At 38.2% G+C, this 18,547-nt stretch overlaps 1 protein-coding gene across 50 annotated transcripts in view; it reads right to left on the bottom strand.

The window, feature by feature from the left end:
- HP1BP3 (heterochromatin protein 1 binding protein 3) overlaps positions 1 to 18,547 on the bottom strand; it is a 41,171-nt gene that overhangs the window by 6,524 nt on the left and 16,100 nt on the right. For 43 of the 50 annotated variants that reach the window (XR_012000147.1, XR_012000153.1, XR_003236996.2 and 40 more), the window contains 3 exons: positions 17,429 to 17,583; positions 6,262 to 6,352; positions 1,279 to 1,438 (listed from right to left, as the gene is read on the bottom strand). Coding sequence is in view for 34 of the 50 variants with exons in the window: in XM_026012082.2 (XP_025867867.1) it covers positions 1,279 to 1,438; positions 6,262 to 6,352; positions 17,429 to 17,583 (406 nt within the window). In the remaining 16 variants the exon portion in view is untranslated. Of the gene's footprint in view, positions 1 to 1,278; positions 1,532 to 6,261; positions 6,353 to 17,428; positions 17,584 to 18,547 lie in introns of all 50 variants that reach the window. The other 7 variants (XR_012000156.1, XR_012000161.1, XR_012000160.1 and 4 more) reach the window with 1 other exon arrangement.

Here is an 18,547-nt window from a genome sequence, read left to right as displayed (position 1 = left end):
TCTTTGTGGTCAAAGTGATTGATAATTCATTTAACAATTAAACATCCATAAATTTGAAAAGAGTTAAATTGTCACTGCAAGAGACTTTAGAGACCATTTAAGTTCCTCATTTCACAGGAGGGAAAACAAGAGCCCAGAGTGGTGACCAGCCCTACAGTGGCAACTAAATGATTAACAGCCAACCTAAAACTAAATCTCTCCTCTCCATTCATTGAAACATCCACTGAATACCCCTTTGTACTAGGAAAATCATCTAGCAGAATATCAACAAAACCGATTTCTCATGAATCAGCAAACAGTAACAGAACAATACCATGGCTTCTAAAGGCCTCACCAATTCTCATCTTTCATACAAAGACACATCAAAACTACATCTTACGATGATTCAGTGTCCAAAACATAGCTGCGGTATCAGTGAAACTGAAATATTAATAACCACCTTCACCTTCTCTTCTAATATTCAACCAAAAGGGAAAATCACGAAATGGTCTATAAGGGTGAATATGCACACTGAACACAATACATATCTTAAGGAAGGACAGATTAAAAAAAAAAAAAAGGCACATAGAACTGTTTTGTAACATGAAAAAAATTATCAGAAAGCAATCTCTCATAACATTAAAAAATTCATACTGCATGTATGCTAAAAGTCAATAGTAAGACTTTCAAATTAAAGTTATACAGTCCAGTTTGCATTTTGTTACTTATTTTCCACATTCCTTACCCTACACCACTCTATTCTAGTAGTCCACTGAGAAAATAGCCAGCCTCACTAATCCGCATGTGATAGAGCTGTTAGGATGAGGTTTTTCATCTCAAATCACCACCTTATAGGGTAAATACACTTTACTAAATAAAAGTATTTTCTGTTTTAGGGCTTAAAGCAATGAGAAATAACACAAGCCGTGTTTTAAAACACCAGCTCAGTTTCAAGGTGAAATTAGATGTTTTGGTAAACATTCAGAAAGGCAAAAAGCTATTATATCTGAGAGTGCTCTAAACCAAAAAAGATTTATCTAAATTACAGTAAAAACATATAGGAGAAAAACCTTTACAGCAAAGTACAACCAAATCCTGCTCTTCAGTAGACATTGTAAATTAAGGATGAACCTTGATCATTTGTTTTTCTTTCTATATATAAGAAATTTGTCAAGTTGTTGTCCCCTCTTGGTTTTCACAGTCAGTAGTTAATGCCTTGTCATTAATAGCATGAGCTCTAAAATCTTTCACAAGATAATTCCTCTGATCCCAGTTAATGCACACAGCTCTGAGTCTTACTTTGATAGTTAGAATTGGTCCCTGGGTGGTTCTCCAGGACATACTTCTTCAGAGCAGTGGTGGAGCAGGTCTTCGGCTCATTCATGGCAGCAATGGCAGACAAGATTGCATATTCCATCAGGCTTCCACCAAGCAGGGGTTTCTCCCCTGATTTCTTCAGCTGTTTTCCAAGGAGGAAGAGAAAAGCATCAAGACAACACTCTCCCAAAGCAGGTCAAGACAAGACTCCTCTGCACCAGGTGGGTCGGAGTTCCTGCATTAGCACAGATATGTTTTACAATAAATTGTCAGGTTAGGGACTTTCTCTTCCCACTCATCAGGTATTCAATCAAACTGAGGAGTCCCAACCCTCCTAAGGATATTTCCTCTTTCCAATTACCCCTCTATCCAACCTAAAACAGCAACAGCTACACTAACTCACACAGAGTGACAGCTCTACTCCAATCAGCAAGTTAACTTGTTATGCCCCCCCAAAATAAAGACACTTTTGAGAATACTTCCCTTTGTCTCAATCTGAAAAACGTATAGTTACAAAAATAATAACTTTTTTAATCTTGTAAGGAAAACAACAACAAAAAAGCTTGATAAATATGCAGGGTATCATACAACAGAAAATTACATAGCATATTCCAAGGATAAAAGGATGGGGAAGAAAGATCAGAACCGATAAACAAAAGGGTAAAAGGACAAACTCAGGTATAGTCTAGAGATTCTCAGAGTGATCCGTAAACCCTCTGGAGTTCCTGAGACTCTTTCAGAGGATCTGCAAGGTCAAAACTATTTTCATAATAATATTAAGATGTGATGTGCCTTTCTCACTGTGGTAACATTTGCACTAACGGGAGAAAAGCAATGGTGGGTAAAACTGCTGCCACCTTAGTGTAAATCAAGGAGGAGACACAAAAATGTACCAGCAGTTACTGTATTCTCTATTGCTATCCACTTGTGATTAAAAAGAAAAAAGTCCATTTTCCTTAGGAATGTCCTTGATGAAGTAGTCAAAATTATTTCATTAAATCTCAATGCCAGTGGATTTCTTTTTTGATATTTTATGGGATGAGATGGGAAGAACACATAAAGCATGCCAGCTGATATAAAGGTATGATGGTGGGTCTCAAGGAAAAGCACCTGAGTGATTGAGTTGTGAGCAGAACCAAGCTACATTATTCATGAACATCCCCTTTTCCTTGAAGGAACAACTAATAGATAAACTATAGTTACTCAGACTTGGGCATCTGGTAGACATTTTCTTGGAAATGTATTAAATAAGCCTCTCCCTTCAAGGAAAACTAACTGTATTTGTTGCCAAGTATAAAATTCAAATTTTCAAGAAAAAATGTAAATCATAGAACATTTGTATTTACACCATGGTGAGCTTGGTAATTTCCTAGTACTTAAACACTGCTCTGATGAGGCAAGTGGGTGATATTAATGTTACTTTTGTTATTGTTTGATGAAATGTGGTATTTTAATAATCTGCATAATTCAGTGAACCACTATTTTCCAAATGACCATGTTATGAAATTATGCATGGTTAAAAGATCCACTCAAAGTTTAAGACCAAAAATTTTAAGGCATGAGTACAAAAAGTTCACTGATATGGTCTTAGGTTCCACATGACAACTAATCTTTAAAGAATTACCACAAAATCAATTAATGTATATACCATATTAACAGAATAAAGGACAAAAACCACAGGATCATCTCAAGAGACAGAAAAATCATCCGACAAAACCAATAGCTGTTCATAATAAAAACTCCCAACAAACAAGTAATAAAGGAAAATACTTTCTCCACCTGATAAGAGGCATCTATGAAAAACCTACAGCTGACTTGATGTTTTCCCTTTAAGATGGGGAACAAGATGAGGATGTCTGCTCTCATCAGTGTACTAGAGGTTCTAACCAATACAATTAGGCAAGAAAAAAGCAAAACAAAACATCCATCCAGGTTGGAAAGGTAGAAGTAAAATGGTCTTTATATGCAAACGATATGACACTGTATACAGAAAATCCTAGAGAAGCCACTAAAAATCCTAAGAAGAAAAAAAAAAAAAAAAAAAAATCCTAAGAAGCCTACAAAAACCTCCTAGAACTAGTAAATGAGTTCAGCAAAACTGAATCAATATAAAATCAGTAGACAAATCAGTTGTATTTCTATAGGCTAGGAATATCTAAAAAATGAAACGATTTCCATTCACAATAACATGAAAAAAGAATAAAATACTTAGGGATAAACTTAACGAAAGAAATGTAAGACCTTTATCCTGAAAACTACAAATGCTGCTGAGAGAAGTTAAAGATCTAAATAAACAGTCAGTATTTATGAACTAGAAAACTCAGCATTATAAAAAATGATTCTTCCAAAATTGATACATAGGTTCAATGCAATCTCTACCAAAATCCTAGTTGGCTTTTTTGTGAAAACTGACAAATGGATCCTAAAATTCATATGGGAAATGCCCAAGACCCAGAATAATCAAAACAGTTTTTTTTTAAATTGCATTTTAACACTTCCCAGTTTGAAAATTTACTGCAAAGTTTTCAAAGTTAGTCATCAAAACAGTGTGATTTTGACCTAAGAATTCACATATAGAGGGATGCCTGAGTAGTTCAGCAGTTGAGTGTCTGCCTTCAGCTCAGGGTGTGATCCTGGGATCTAGGATCAAATCCCGTATCAGGCTCCTTGCGGGAAGCCTGCTTCTCCCTCTGCCTATGTCTCTGACCCCCCCCCCCCCCCGGCCCCCTGTGTGTGTCTCTCATGAATAAATAAAATATTAAAAAAAAAAAATTCACATATAGATCAATGGAACAAAATCAAGAGTCCAGCAATAAGCCCTTAATACTTATGGTCAATTTTTTTTTTTCTTTTTAAATAAAGATACCAAGGCAATTCAGCAGGGAAAGGACAGTCTTTTCAATAATGTTGGGACAATTTGGTATCCACATGCAAGAACATGAATTTATATCCTTACCTCATACCACAAACAAAACTCAAAATGGATAGACCTCAATGTAAAAGCTAAACTATAAAAAAAAAAAAAACTTTTAAAAAACCCTAAAAATCTTGTGGTCATAAGTTAGGCTTTGATTTATTAACTATAACACCAAAAGCAGGAGCAATTTTTAAGAAATGATAAACTGGGGATGCCTGGGTGATTCAGCGGTTGGGCGTCTGCCTTTGGCCTCAGGGGGTGATCCCGGGAGAACCGGAAAGGAGTCCCACATCGGAATCCCTGCATGGAGCCTGCTTCTCCCTCTGCCTGTGTCTCTACTCCTCTCTCTCTCTCTCTCTCTGTGTGTCTCTCATGAATAAATAAATAAAATCTTTTAAAAAAAATGACTTCATTAAAATTAAATACTTTTACACTTTTTCAAAAGATACCATTAAGAAAGTGAAAGTATAAGCCACAGATTAGGAGAACATATTTGCAAATCATTTATCTTGTGAAGAACTTTTATCTAGTTACATAACTTTTATATCTCAATAATGAGACAAATAATCCAACTTTAAAAACAGGAAAAGGAGTTAAATAGACATTTTACCAGAAAAGAATAAACAAATGTTCACTAAACACATGAAAAGATGGTCAACATCAGCAATCATTAGGGAAATGTTAACCCAAACCACAATGAAATAGCACTCTATATCCACCAGTATGGATAGAATTTTGAAAAGACAGTAACAAGTGTTTGCAAAGACATAGAGGAACTAGAACCCTTACACTTTGTTGCTAGGAGTGTAAAATGATGCAGCCAGTCTGGTAGTTTCTTACAACATAACTTTACCCTACAGTCCAGCAAGACCACACTTATATATGCATGAGAAATAAAAAATACGTATCTGCACAAAGATTGGATGTAAATGTTCATAGGCAACATTATTCCTAAGAGTAAAGTAGAAATAAGCCCAATTTTCATCAACTTGTGAATAAATAAATGTTAGATTCACATAATGTAATACTATGCGACAGTACAAAGGAATGAAAGCACTGATTCATGCGGCAACAGACAAGGCTCAAACAAGAGTATGCTAAGTGAAAGAAGCCAGACACAAAAGACCACACATGTTGTATGACTCTACCTATATGAAATGTGTAGAAAAGGCAAATCTATAGAAAGAGAAAGTCAATTAGTAGGTTGGCTAAGGATGAGAATGGGGAGACTACAAACGGGCACAAGAGATCTTTCTGGATGATGAAAATGTTCTAAAACTAGATTGTGGTGATGGTTATACAATTCTGCAAGTTTACTAAGAATCACTGAATTATAAACTGTAACTTAAAAAGAATGTATTTTATGGTATATAAACAATACTTCAATAAAGCTACTTAAAAAATTATCATTTGTTCTGACTCTTGATTTCAGCTTAAGTCATGATCTCAGGGTGGTAAGACAGCCTTGGGTCAGGTTCTGAACTCTCCTAGGTCTGCCTGTTCCTCTCCTTCCACCCCTTCCACACTTAACAGCTGTCTCTAATAAATAAAATCTTTTCTTTTTAAATGATCATCTGTTGAGTTTTTGTATAGTATTAAAGGATAATATTCACAACTATTTGAAAATTATCTTAAAATATTCCACACTTGTCTAACTATAATTTTGTGTGTGGTACATTTTCTTCATAGATGTAACCCAAAATGTGTTCAACAGATACCAGCTGTCTTCTCTTAAGCAAGACATCAAAGACTAGTAACATTTTAATAAACAGTACCCCTCTTCTGATTCAATTTTGTTTTGGAAAATAGTTATTTTTCACAAAAAAAGTTACTTATGCTAATGTGAAAAAGTTTTAAATAAATGAATATTTAAAATTTCCCTCAGTTTTAATTTCTATTATGGTAAATATTGATAGGTATAACACAATTAAAAAAAAAAAAAAAAAAAAAACCTCTTGGGGTCCTCAAAAAATTTTTAGAGTATAAAAGAGGTCCTGCAACCAAAACTTCTGAGAACCACTTCTCTATAATCCTTTTCAGCCTCTAACCTGGAATGTCCCAGAAGCACCTTTGCCAGTTATTTGTTCTAACTGGCCTCTCTCTACTGCTCTCTGCAGAGCATTCTTCAACAGCTGAGGCCTGCAGAGAAAACAAAAGAATAGCAATAAATATATCAATGAGGAGAGATTTAAAGAAAAAAGTCCAGGGTTATTTCCTGAACTAAAGTTCTGATTTTTATTACATGTAGTACTTTATTAAAATGGACAATAAAATAAAGTATTGGCATCCCTAAAACAAGTGAATAAATAAATAAATAAATAAATAAATAAATAAATAAATAAATAAATAAAATCTTTAAAACAAGCAAACAAACGTACATAAAAACAAGTCCAAGACTGTCCTGTCAAGGAGCAGTAAACCGAGAGGTGGGTGCAGGGACAAATCATTAAAGTTGACCCAGGGCTTAAAGGGAACTATAGCTTGGAACACGACAATCAAATGGAAAGCTGTACATTCAGGCCAACAATAGGCCATCTGAAGAAAGGGTGAATCATAATCTGAAAGTCTGGAGGTTTGTTCTGTCATAACTCTCAAGAGTTGCTAGAATAGCACCCAATCAGCAGAACAGCATGAGTTAGTTGGTTAGTTGCTTCGTAGGCAGAAAAAAGGTAATTGGAACAGCCCACTGAGGGGCAGAACAGTTAAAGGCCAAACTATCATAGATGCTTCACTGAGGTTTGATATTTTTCTATGGAGGAGAAATTTTCAATTTGTATCTAACCACTGAGGTTATTACAGGCTGAGCTGACACTAGAGCTGTTTTTTTAAGATTTAAAAAAAAAAAGATTTTATTTATTTATTCATGAGAAACAGAGAGAAAGAGAGAGGCAGGGACATAGGCAGAGGGAGAAGCAGGCTCTCTGCAGGAGCCCGATGTGGGACAGGATCTCACCGCCCTCAGTCAAAGGCAGACGCTCAACCGCTGAGCCACCCAGGTTTCCCCACACTAGAATTAATGACATCATCTATATGCTTAGGGAAGAACAGAGGGAATCCCATGTTCCAACAGGATGCTAAAGAGTGGGAACTATCTTAACAAATCTTGTACATCCCTGACAATCCAAATGAAGAAACTTCCAATTAAAAAAAATATCACAATGAAAATATTTCTAAGCCAGTGCTATTCCCTTCAGGATGAGTATGATTTATGCCATGCCCAAAACACATAGAGACACAGTCCTTCATCCCATAAACATTTACTGAGTATTTTTTATAGTTTTACAGGAATAAATACAGAGACCTGGTCACTAAACTCTAGGAATTTAAGAGATGATGAATACACAATAATTATCATAAAGCATGGTAAAGTTCAAGGTTGAAGTACATGCATAGAGTTTTGGGAACACTGTTGAGGGAGTGATTTAACTGCCAAACACTTTTTCTATTAGTTGCTCTGTAAGACAGAAGACTTAAAAACTGGTTTCCTGGGTAGCCTGGGTGGCTCAGCGGTTTGGTGCTAGCTTCAGCCCAGGGTGTGATCCTGGAGACCTGGGTCCCACGTCGGGCTCCCTGTATGGAGCCTACTTCTCCCTCTGCCTGTGTCTCTGCCTCTCTCCCTCTGTGTCTCTCTCATGAATAAATAAATAAAAATCTTTACAAAAAAAACAAAAAACAAAAAACAAAAACAAAAAAACTGGTTTCCAGGGATGCCTAGGTGGCTCAGCAATCGAGCAGTCGAGCATCTGCCTTTGGCTCAGGGTGAGATCCTGGCCCCAGGGCTGAGTCCCACATCTGGCTCCCTGCAGGGAGCCTGCTTCTCCCTCAGTCTATGTCTGTCTTTTTCTGTCTCTTGTGAATAAATAAAATCTTAAAAAAAAAAAAAAAACTGGTTTCCAATGGGAGATTATGCAGCTTCAGTAAAACAATGACACCCCAGGTGAAGAGAACTTCTTAACTGAGGTTCAGATGCTCCCAGAATGAGTAATCAGTTAAATCGGTTCCCTTCTTTAACATTTCTGTTTTCTCAGCAATCTTTATGCTAGCATACCCTTTTGTCCTGGGCTTTTTGAAATCAGAGTTCTATCATCCTCTATCTTTCAGTAAAACCATATTTACCAACTGCTTCAAAATTTCTCAGATTGGCCCATTCTTTCATCACTGTTATAACTTTAGTACAAGGCACCACGCTGCCCCTTCTCTGCACTGTGCTGCTTTCTGTTTTCGTAATGCATACCACCATTAGGTCAATACATCTACAAAGGTCAACTTTAGGTGTTACTCAAAAGATCAAGTGTCAGGTCCTAATGCCTCAACCCACTTCAAAGCCTTCCATGAGGGGGATCCCTGGGTGGCGCAGCGGTTTCGCGCCTGCCTTTGGCCCAGGGCGGGATCCTGGAGACCCGGGATCGAATCCCACATCAGGCTCCCGGTGCATGGAGCCTGCTTCTCCCTCCGCCTGTGTCTCTGCCTCTCTCTCTCTCTCTGTGACTATCATAAATTAAAAAAAAAAAAAAAAAAAAAAAAAAAGCCTTCCATGAATGCAGTTAGACCCAGGCTCCTTTTAGTTCCCAAAAGGAATATCAACTCTTGCTTCTGAAATTTTCTCATGAAACTCCTTTAAGAATGCCTTCCCCACTCTACCATCCATCTAAATTCTACATTCTTCTAGATCTAATCAAACTCCATCTCTAACTTACTGCTAAGTCTCAGGCACAGATCCCTGTTCTGAAAAATTCTATAGTCTATACCACACCATTAGCATCTACCACCGTGCCAAGTACTATTTGAAATCCTTTATATGCATGGAAAAAAACAGATAATACAACAGACAGACCCAAGAAATAGGTACTATTATTGTTCATACTTTACTGTTGGGAAAAAGCTGAGTGACGCAGAAAAGTCATTTCTCCAAAGTCACACAGCTAGGCAGTGAAAGAACCAGTTAAAACTTGGGCAATCTGATTCCAGACTCATACATTCTTACTAAGCTATGCCTGCACTTTCCAATATAAGACAACCTGGAACAGTGGGAAAAAGCAAGAGATATGAAACTGAAAAACAAAATAAAGTTCTGGCTTTACCAGTGAACAGTCAGGTAACCCTGGGTAAGCAAAATTGAGGCAGGAAAAAATATTAAGTCTCTCTTAATTATGGAAAATAGTGTATACAAAAGCGTTTTAGGGACGCCTGGGCAGCTCAGCGGTTGAGCGTCTGCCTTTGGCTCAGGGCTCTGCTTTGGCTCAGGGCATGATCCTGGAATCAAGTCCGCATCAGGCTCCTTTGGCGGGGCGGGGGGTGGGGGGTGGCTGCTTCTCCCTCCGCTGTGTCTCTGCATCTCTCTCTGTGTCTCTCATGAATAAATAAATAAAAATAAAAATAAAAAAACAAGTGTTTTAAAAAGTCCTATACAAATTCAAGAGACTTATTATAACGAGTTTTGTTTTTAATTAGATAATTACGTCAAGTTTAATTAGAAGCAGGAAATAATGGGGGAGTACTGATGGTCATATTTTTCAACTGTGGAGAAAAATCACTCTCCACTAAGCAATATAGAAATGAAAGCCATGCACAGAGAATAAAAGGTAAGGGATGGAAAACAAAACTGCAACTAATAGTAGCAAGGATTCTGAATTGCAAGCAGCTAAATAAGAAAGATCAGTCTGTGAGAAATGCATAAATGGAATTAAGATCAAAAGACTCATGAAGGGCAGCCTGGGTGGCTCAGTAGGTTGGCGCCACTCTTGGCCCAGGGCCTGATCCTGGAGACCCAGGATCGGGTCCCACATCCGGCTCCCTGCATGGAGCCTGCTTGTGTCTCTGCCTCTCTCTCTTTGTGTCTCTCATGAATAAATAAAATCTTTAAAAACAAAAACAAACCAAAAGACTCAATGAAATTGAAATTACTTTGAGTTGAAAATGTTAAGAATCTAAGGGTCACCGAAGAGGTTAAAAAGAAAAGTATAGAATATACAATGGGATCTTGGGCTATGCTCTTATTTTGGTGGAGACAGAAAGAAGAAATCACAAAGAGAGTATGATGGAGTTATACCAGACACAATGATTCCTAATGCCATGAGATAAAATTACCCTTGAATGTTTCTAAAGGTGGGGCACCTGGGTAGCTCAGTGATTGAGCATCTGTCTGAGCAAGTCATTCTCCTGGATCCAGTCTCTCATCAGGCTTCCCAGAGGGAGCCTCTCTCTCCCTCTGTGTATGTCTCTGCCTCTCTCTCTCTGTCTCTCATGAATAAATAAAATCTTAAAATTAAAATAAAAAAGTTTCTAAAGGTACCTTCTTAGAGTGAACCCAAAGTTTCTTTGTAAACCCAACATGCCTGGTTTTTAATTTAGGGTTGCAAAAAAATCATTGTCACCAGATTAAGGAGGTGACTTGAATGTTATATAAAAAATAATCTTTTTATTTATTTATTTATTTTTTAAGAAAGAATGGGTGGAGGAGAGACAAAAGAGAGGGAGAGAATCTTAAGCAGGCTCCACGCTCAACATGGGGCTTGATCTCACCAGCCTGATATCGTTACCTGAGCCAAAATCAAGAACTGGGATACTTGTCTGACTGAGCCACAGGTCCCCTAAAAAATACTCTTTAAACATTAGAATCATATTTAGCACAGTGTAATGCTCATACCATGAGAATGATGGTGAATCTGAGACTGATAATAATATTAACATTAGTTGAACACTTACTATGTGCCAGGCACTGTTCTAAGTGCTTAACTTGTACTAAGAGATAAGTCTCCTAACAATCTTATTGATACACTGCTTATCAATGAGGAAACTGAGACACAAAGAGATTATTTAGTGATACAAAGCTAGCAAATGACAGAATCAGGATTTAAACCTAAGTGGTCTGGTTCCAAAGTCTGTGCTCTTAACCACAATGCTCTCAAGCCTCCAGTATATAAGAGATTCACGTCTCATTTCACATGCTCCAGGACACATGCTTTTTATGGAATGGCCAGGGGAAATGCCCATATTCATTCATTCACTCATTCAACTAATATTTATTGAGCATCTACCCATGTGTTTGGCTTAGAGGAAATAGAAATGAAGATAAACAATTCTGGCTTTCAGGATTCTGACATTTTAATGGGGTAGATAGGTAATTTTAAAAGACCAGGTGGATAGAGTGTATGTTAGAATGTGATGAGTGGTATGGAGAGAAATAAGGCAGAGAGGTAGAATTCTGAATGCAGGGAGAGGGAAAGGTTGCAGATGTAATTTAGGTGGTTCCATCAAACAAATGCAGTGTATGGGCCATGTTTGGACACTGACTAAAACAAACTAACTATAAAAAGTTATTCTGGAAAAAAAAAAGTCATTTTGGAGACAAATGGGGACATATGAACATGGCCTGCATATTGGATGTTAAGGACTTACTACTTTTGTTGCAAATAATGTTAGTATGATGGCTATGTTCTCTCTACATTTATGAGTATGCTTGAAAGTTTCCAAAATAAAATGATTAAAAAACAGGAAGACATCAAGGCACTCTAACGATGAAATTACAGTAAAAACCTGAGGGCAGTGAAGGAGTGAGCAGACTGGGTTATGGGGAAAACCATCCAGGCAAAGGGAACAACTGTTTTTAGAGACTCTGGCTTTAACTATGAGAGGGCTGGAAAGCCACTGGAAGGTTTGAATGATCTCACTTACATTTTTAAAAGTCCCACTCTCATTGCTATGTTGAAAGAACACACTGAAGGGTGGGAAGCATGAGAGGAACAGTTAGGAAATTATTGCTATAATACGAGCGAGAGACGGTGGAAGAAAGCAGTAATAGTGGAGGTAATGACAAGAGGTCTGTTTATCGGTATATCTTAATGCCAAAGCCAAACTAATTACTTACAGATTAGATGGAGGGGTGGGATAAATAGAAGAGACCAGCACAAAACCAATGTTTTTGGCTTCAGCAACTAGAAAGATGATATTGCCATTAACCGAGATGGAGAAGATATGGAAGACACACAGTGTCTTGGGGAAGAGGTCAAGAATTCAGTTTTGAATATGTCAAGTTAGAAACACAAGTAGTGACACCAAATAAGCATCTATGGGAATGAGCAGTTAGGAAGGAAGTATGGGCTAAATTTATAGACTGTAAATTAGTATAGCTTTGACAGTGAAAAGAATTACCAAGTGAAATGTAGACAGAAAAGACAAGAGAGGCACCTGGCTAGCTCAGTTAGAAGAGCATGAGATTCTTGATCTTGGCATCATGAGTCTGAGCCCCACATCGGGTATACAGATTACAAAAAAGCAAAACAAAACAAAGCCTTAAAAAAAAAATGAAAAAAAGAGGCCTAAGGTCTAATCCTGGGGTACTGTAACGTTATCCAGAGATGAGAGATTGGCAACCCTTAGGAGACTGAGAAAAAATGGATAGTGACATTGGAAGAAAATTAGGAAGATGTGCTGACCTAGAAGACAAGCGAAGAAAGTGACCAAAGCAAGTAGGGGTCCTTGACAGTGTCAAATACGAGTGGAAGACTAACAAGTAAGTTAAGGACTATGAATGGACTACTAAAATTTACAATATGGAGGTGCACTGGTGACATTGACAGGTAAAGTAATTCAAGTAAGGTGGTTGAGAGTAATGTATGACAAAAATGGGTTTAAAAAAATAGGAGAGGAGCATCCCGCTGGCTCAGTCAGTAAAGCAAGGGACTCCTGATCTCAGGGTTACGAGTTCAAGCCCCACAGTGGGTAATGAGCTTAAGGAGAATTAAAAAAAAAAAAAAAAAAAAAAAAAAAAAAAGGCAGGTGGGGGAAGATTGTAGATAGCAAGTTATAAATAACTCATACTTTAAAAGTGCATTTTTCGGGATCCCTGGGTGGCGCAGCGGTTTGGCGCCTGCCTTTGGCCCAGGGCACGATCCTGGAGACCCGGGATCGAATCCCACGTCGGGCTCCTGGTGCATGGAGCCTGTTTCTCCCTCTGCCTGTGTCTCTGCCTCTCTCTCTCTCTCTCTCTCTCTGTGACTATTATAAAAAAAATTAAAAAAAATAAAAAATAAAAAAAAAACTTCCTTTAAAAAAAAAAACTGCATTTTTCTTGCTATTTTGTTAGTATAGCTACATTGTCATGTTAATTATATGTATGACAGGACTCTACTACCATAAGAGGTAGAGAAAATCAGTATGATTTCACAGAAGTAAAAGGAAAAAGGATTTCAAAAGAAAAAGTTAACCATTAATAAGGTTATAGAAAAAGGTTTTCAGGTTTGTTACCACTTACGGGTTGATAACCTATCTATTATCAGACAAATTCTGTTGCAACATAAGATAATGAGTAGCCTGAGTGGCTCATCAGGAGCTCATCCTGGAGACCAGGGATCAAGTCCCACTTCAGGCTCCCTGCATGGAGCCTGCTTCTCCCTCTGCCTGTGTCTCTGCCCCTTTCTCTATTTCTCATGAATAAATAAAACCTTTAAAAAAACAAAACAAGGGGCAGCCCTGGTGGCACAGTGGTTTGGCGCCACCTGAAGCCTGGGGTGTGATCCTGGAGACCTGGGATCAAGTCCCACATCGGGCTCCCTGCATGGAGCTTGCTTCTCCCCCTCCCTGTGTCTCTGCCTCTCTCTATGAATAAATAAAATCTTTAAAAAAAAAAAAAAAGAGAATTCCAGGAAATGTTCCTAAATATTAAACATGAAGTGAAAATATGCTGCTTAGCAAAAAGCATCATCTACTCTGAGGAGAGCAGTATGGTAAGGAAAGAAAAAAGATGGGAGAAGATATGGTCTCCAGCCACCAGAGTAAAGACTGGTAAAAGTGACATGTGTTTCCATCTTTAAATGAATCCTACATGCATTTCTAGCTCAGAGCTGTATCTGTGGGTCATATTCAGGGCAGATAAAACACAAATAAAATCAGGATTTAACTTCAAACTTTGTGCTTTTATGGTTCCCCTTTCTTTTGCATCATTTCACTGACTCTTTAACTGGGTGCTCTGAAGAGAACACCAAGTGCTTTTCTGAAAATGTGGCTTTTGGGCTGAAATCTCAGCAATTTTAACTGCATGCCTCAATAATGCCAATAAATATTGGTACTGAACAAGTATCAGGACAATGTGCATGCAATATAAAAATTGTAGGAATTGCGCAGCCCGGGTGGCTCAGCGGTTTAGTGCCACTTTCAGCCCAGGGTCTGATCCTGGAGACCCGGGATCCAGTCCCTCGTCGGGCTCCCTGCATGGAGCTTGCTTTTCCCTCTGCCTATGTCTCTGCCTCTCTCTCTCTCTCTCATAAATAAATAAGTTAAATTAAAAAAAAATTGTAGGAATGACTCTGGATTAAAGACAAGTTTCTAAAGTCACCATAACAAAGATCTTGGGATCCCTGGGTGGCTCAGTGGTTTAGCGGCTGCCTTTGGCCTGGGGCAAGGTCCTCCTGGGGACCCGAGATAGAGTCCCAACATCAGGCTCAGGCTTCCTGCATGGAGGCTGTTTCTCCCTCTGCCTGTGTCTCTGCCTCTCTCTCTGTGTCTCTCATGAATAAATAAAATCTTTAAAAACAAAACAAAAACAACAAAAAGAGATCTCACATAAACACTCAAACTACAAAGTCTGTGAATTATAAATTTGAAAAAATTAATATACCTGCCCGAATCCACAAATTAGCACATAGGACAGTCTAAATGATCAGTCTAGATATTTTTAAGTAGCAACTTTTTATTTTTTTAAATATTTTAGTTATGTATTCATGAGAAACATAAAGAAAGAGGCAGAGACACAGGCAGAAAGAGAAGCAGACTCCATGCAGGCCTGACATGGGACTCGATCCCAGAACACTGGGATCATGCCCAGAGCCAAAGGCAGATGCCCAACCACTGAGCCACCCAGATGCGCCCCCCCACCCCCGCTCTTTTTTAAAAGATTTCTTTTTTTTTTTTTATGAAGAAAGCTTTTATTTTTTATTTTTATTTTTTTTATCCACGATAGTCACACAGAGAGAGAGGGGCAGAGACACAGGCAGAGGGAGAAGCAGGCTCCATGCACCGGGAGCCCGATGTGGGATTCAATCCCGGGTCTCCAGGATAGCGTCCTGGGCCAAAGGCAGGCGCCAAACTGCTGCGCCACCCAGGGATCCCAGATTTTATTTATTTCTTTGAGAGAGTGTGCACACATGAATGGGGTGGAGGCGCCAAGGGAGAGGAAGAAGCAGACTCCCTGCTGTGCAGGGAGGCCAATGTGGGGCTTGATCCCAGGTCCCTGGGATTATGACCTGAGCCAAAGACAGATGCTTAACTGACTGAGCCACCCAGGTGCCCCAAGTAGCAACTTTTTAGAAATGAATTACTACCAAAATTCTCCCAGAATTTTACATTAAATGTTCAAATGATGAAAATATTATACTATTTCTTTGTAGACGTTTATAGAAACCTGTATTCTCTTATGTTTCAAACTCTAAATAAAAAATAATGTAGGGGATCCCTGGGTGGCTCAGCGGTTTAGTGCCTGCCTTTGGCCCAGGGCATGATCCTGGAGACCCGGGATCGGGTCCCACGTCGGGCTCCTTGCATGGAGCCTGCTTCTCACTCTGCCTGTGTCTCTGCCTCTTTCTCTCTCTTTCATGAATAAATAAAATATTAAAAAAAATAAAATAGGGCAGCCCTGGTGGCGCGCAGGGGTTTAGTGCCGCCTGCAGCCCAGGGTGTGATCCTGGGGATCCGGGATCGAGTCCCATGTTGGGCTCCCTGCATGGAGCCTGCTTCCTCCTCTGCCTGTGTCTCTGCATCTCTCTCTCTCTGTGTCTCTCATGAACAAATAAATAAAATATTTTTAAAAAAGATAAAATAAAAAATAAATAAATAAATAAATAAAATAAAAAAATAATGTATACCAGTCACCTCATACCAATTAAGAATAACTAGTATCAAAAAATCATAAAAACAGAGGTTGACGAGGCCATGGAGAAATTAGAACCCTTGTGCACTGTTGGTTGCAATGTAAAATGATATAGCCGCTTGGGGGAAAAGTATGGCAGTTCCTCAAAAAATAAAAACTAGAATTATCATATCACCTAGCAATTCCACTTCTTGGTATATACTTGCAAAGAACTGAAAGCAGGGTTTCGAAGAGATGTTACACTGTTCATAGCAGCATTATTCACAATAGACAAAATGTGAAAGTCAACTTAAGTGTTCATTAACAGACAAATGGAGGAGTAAAATGTAGTACATATAACAAAAGAATACTATTCAGCCTTAAAAAGAAGGAAATTCTAACATGTGACAATAAGGATGAACTCTGAAGGACATTATGCTAAATGAAATAGCCCAGTCACTAAAAGGTAAAGACTGTATGATTTCAATTACATGAGGTGCTTAGAGTACTCAAAATCATAGAGACAGAAAGTAGAATAGTGGTGGCCAGGTGGAAAAGGGATTTCTTATTTTAGAGGTACAGAGCTGCAATTTTACAAGAAGAGTTCTAGAAATAGATGGTGGTGATGTTTGCACATTACAAATATATTTAACCCCACTGAACTATACACTTAAAAATGGCTAAGATAGTACATCATCTTGTGTTTATGTGTATTTTACTACAGTGAAAGAAAGAAAACATTAAAATTTTAAAAATAATGAGGGCTAAGAGGACATAAAATTTAATGCTGAATATTCTAGCAATTGACATGGTGAAAAGAATTACTCTAGCAAGCTCTTATAAGAGTTAACATCTGGACGCCTGGGTGGCTCAGTGGTTGAGCGTCTGCCTTTGGCTCAGGCAGTGATCCTGGGGTCCTGGGATCAAGTCTCACATCAGCTCTTTGCAGGGAGCCTGCTCCTCCCTCTACCTATGTCTCTGCCTCTCTCTCTCTGTCTTTCATGAATAAATAAAATCTTAAAAAAAAAGTTAACATGTGGATTTTTAAAAATTTTATTTATTTATTCATGGGAGATACAGAGAGAGAAAGAGGCAGAGACATAGGCAGAGGGAGAAGCAAACTCCCCGCAGGGAACCCAAACACTATTCTACTGTGGATTTTTTTCAAAAAGAAACTATAATGGAAATACGAAAAGGAAAACATAATGAGACCCGCCCCCCCCCAAAAAACCAAACGCTACAAAAAGGCTTTTATTCTTAGTTTAGCTACATGTTCTCCTTCTTGAATATTTACTCTTTCTCCCTTCTCATGAGAAAAGGGCTAAGGGAATAACAGATATCTGTACTTTAAAGTCTAGGCCAACAGCTCATACCTGATGTCCACTCTAAGTTTAGGGTAATACTGAGACACGTATTTCCTGATGAGACTGTAGGAAGCTTCTTTAGGTTCACAAAGGCGAGTAAAGGCCAATGGGAGGATATCCTCCAACTTTACTTGTGGTTCAGGATCCACTGCAGCGCTTCTGTTCTGAAATATATAGTATCAAAAATTATCATTATTACAGAACATAGAGTTCTCTGTTCAAATGCTTCTATATTCAACTCAAGGGCCTTCCTAATTTAGAACTGACTGCCCAATCAACTAACTTGTAGAAAACTATCACTTTTTTCCACATGCAAATAAATACGACACAGGGGTATAGTGTCACTTGTGTGGCAACTTATTTGAGATAAGAATTTTGGGCTGTAAGTTAAAAATATGTATTAAAAATGAAAAGAGGAATACCTGGGTGGCTCAGTTGGATAAGTGCCCGACTCTTGATTTTGGCTCAGGTCATGATCTCAAGAAAGTGAATCTGATCCCCAATGGGGCTCCACGCTGGGTGTGGAGCTTGCTTAATATTCTTTCTCTTGCTCTGCCCCTTCCCAATACCCCCCTCAACTCTCTCCCCATCTCTAAATAAAAACAATTTTTTAAAAAAAGTGACTTTAATTAAAGGTCCTAGTTTATTCTTAGCCTTCAGTAACAAAGAAGAAAGAGGATCATGCAGCACCAAAAAGTACCATACAAAAGTTCATTTCATTCAAAGTTATAGGAGAAAAGTACAAAAATCTTTAGAGTTGCAAAAACATAGATGTAGAGGAATAGTCATGATTTCAGTTACTGACATAGAGGAAATACTACATATTTCACTTTATTATTGTACAAATACTTTCCATAAAGGAAATAATGCATCTCAAGGAGGAAAAGTGTTAGTATGTACAAAAAAGAAAGAAAGAAAAGGAGAGAGAGGAAGAGAGGAAGGAGGGGAGGGAAAGGAAGGAAAAGAAAAGATAAAATAAAAGAGAAAAAAAGGCAGGCAGGCTGTGGCACTGGATATAGTTTTGGGGTCTAATATTGGGTAAAGAGGTACTTATATGCCCTTTTTAGTTAGAAGATGTTTCATTAAAAGTAATATTAATTCATACAACTGCTCACAATTCAACGTATG

The sequence above is a fragment of the Vulpes vulpes genome, chromosome 2 (assembly GCF_048418805.1).
Source record: "Vulpes vulpes isolate BD-2025 chromosome 2, VulVul3, whole genome shotgun sequence".
In the NCBI taxonomy this organism is placed as follows: domain Eukaryota; kingdom Metazoa; phylum Chordata; class Mammalia; order Carnivora; family Canidae; genus Vulpes; species Vulpes vulpes.
The sequence above is the reverse complement of the archived record's forward strand: the minus strand, read 5'-3'. Positions and strand labels throughout refer to the sequence as shown.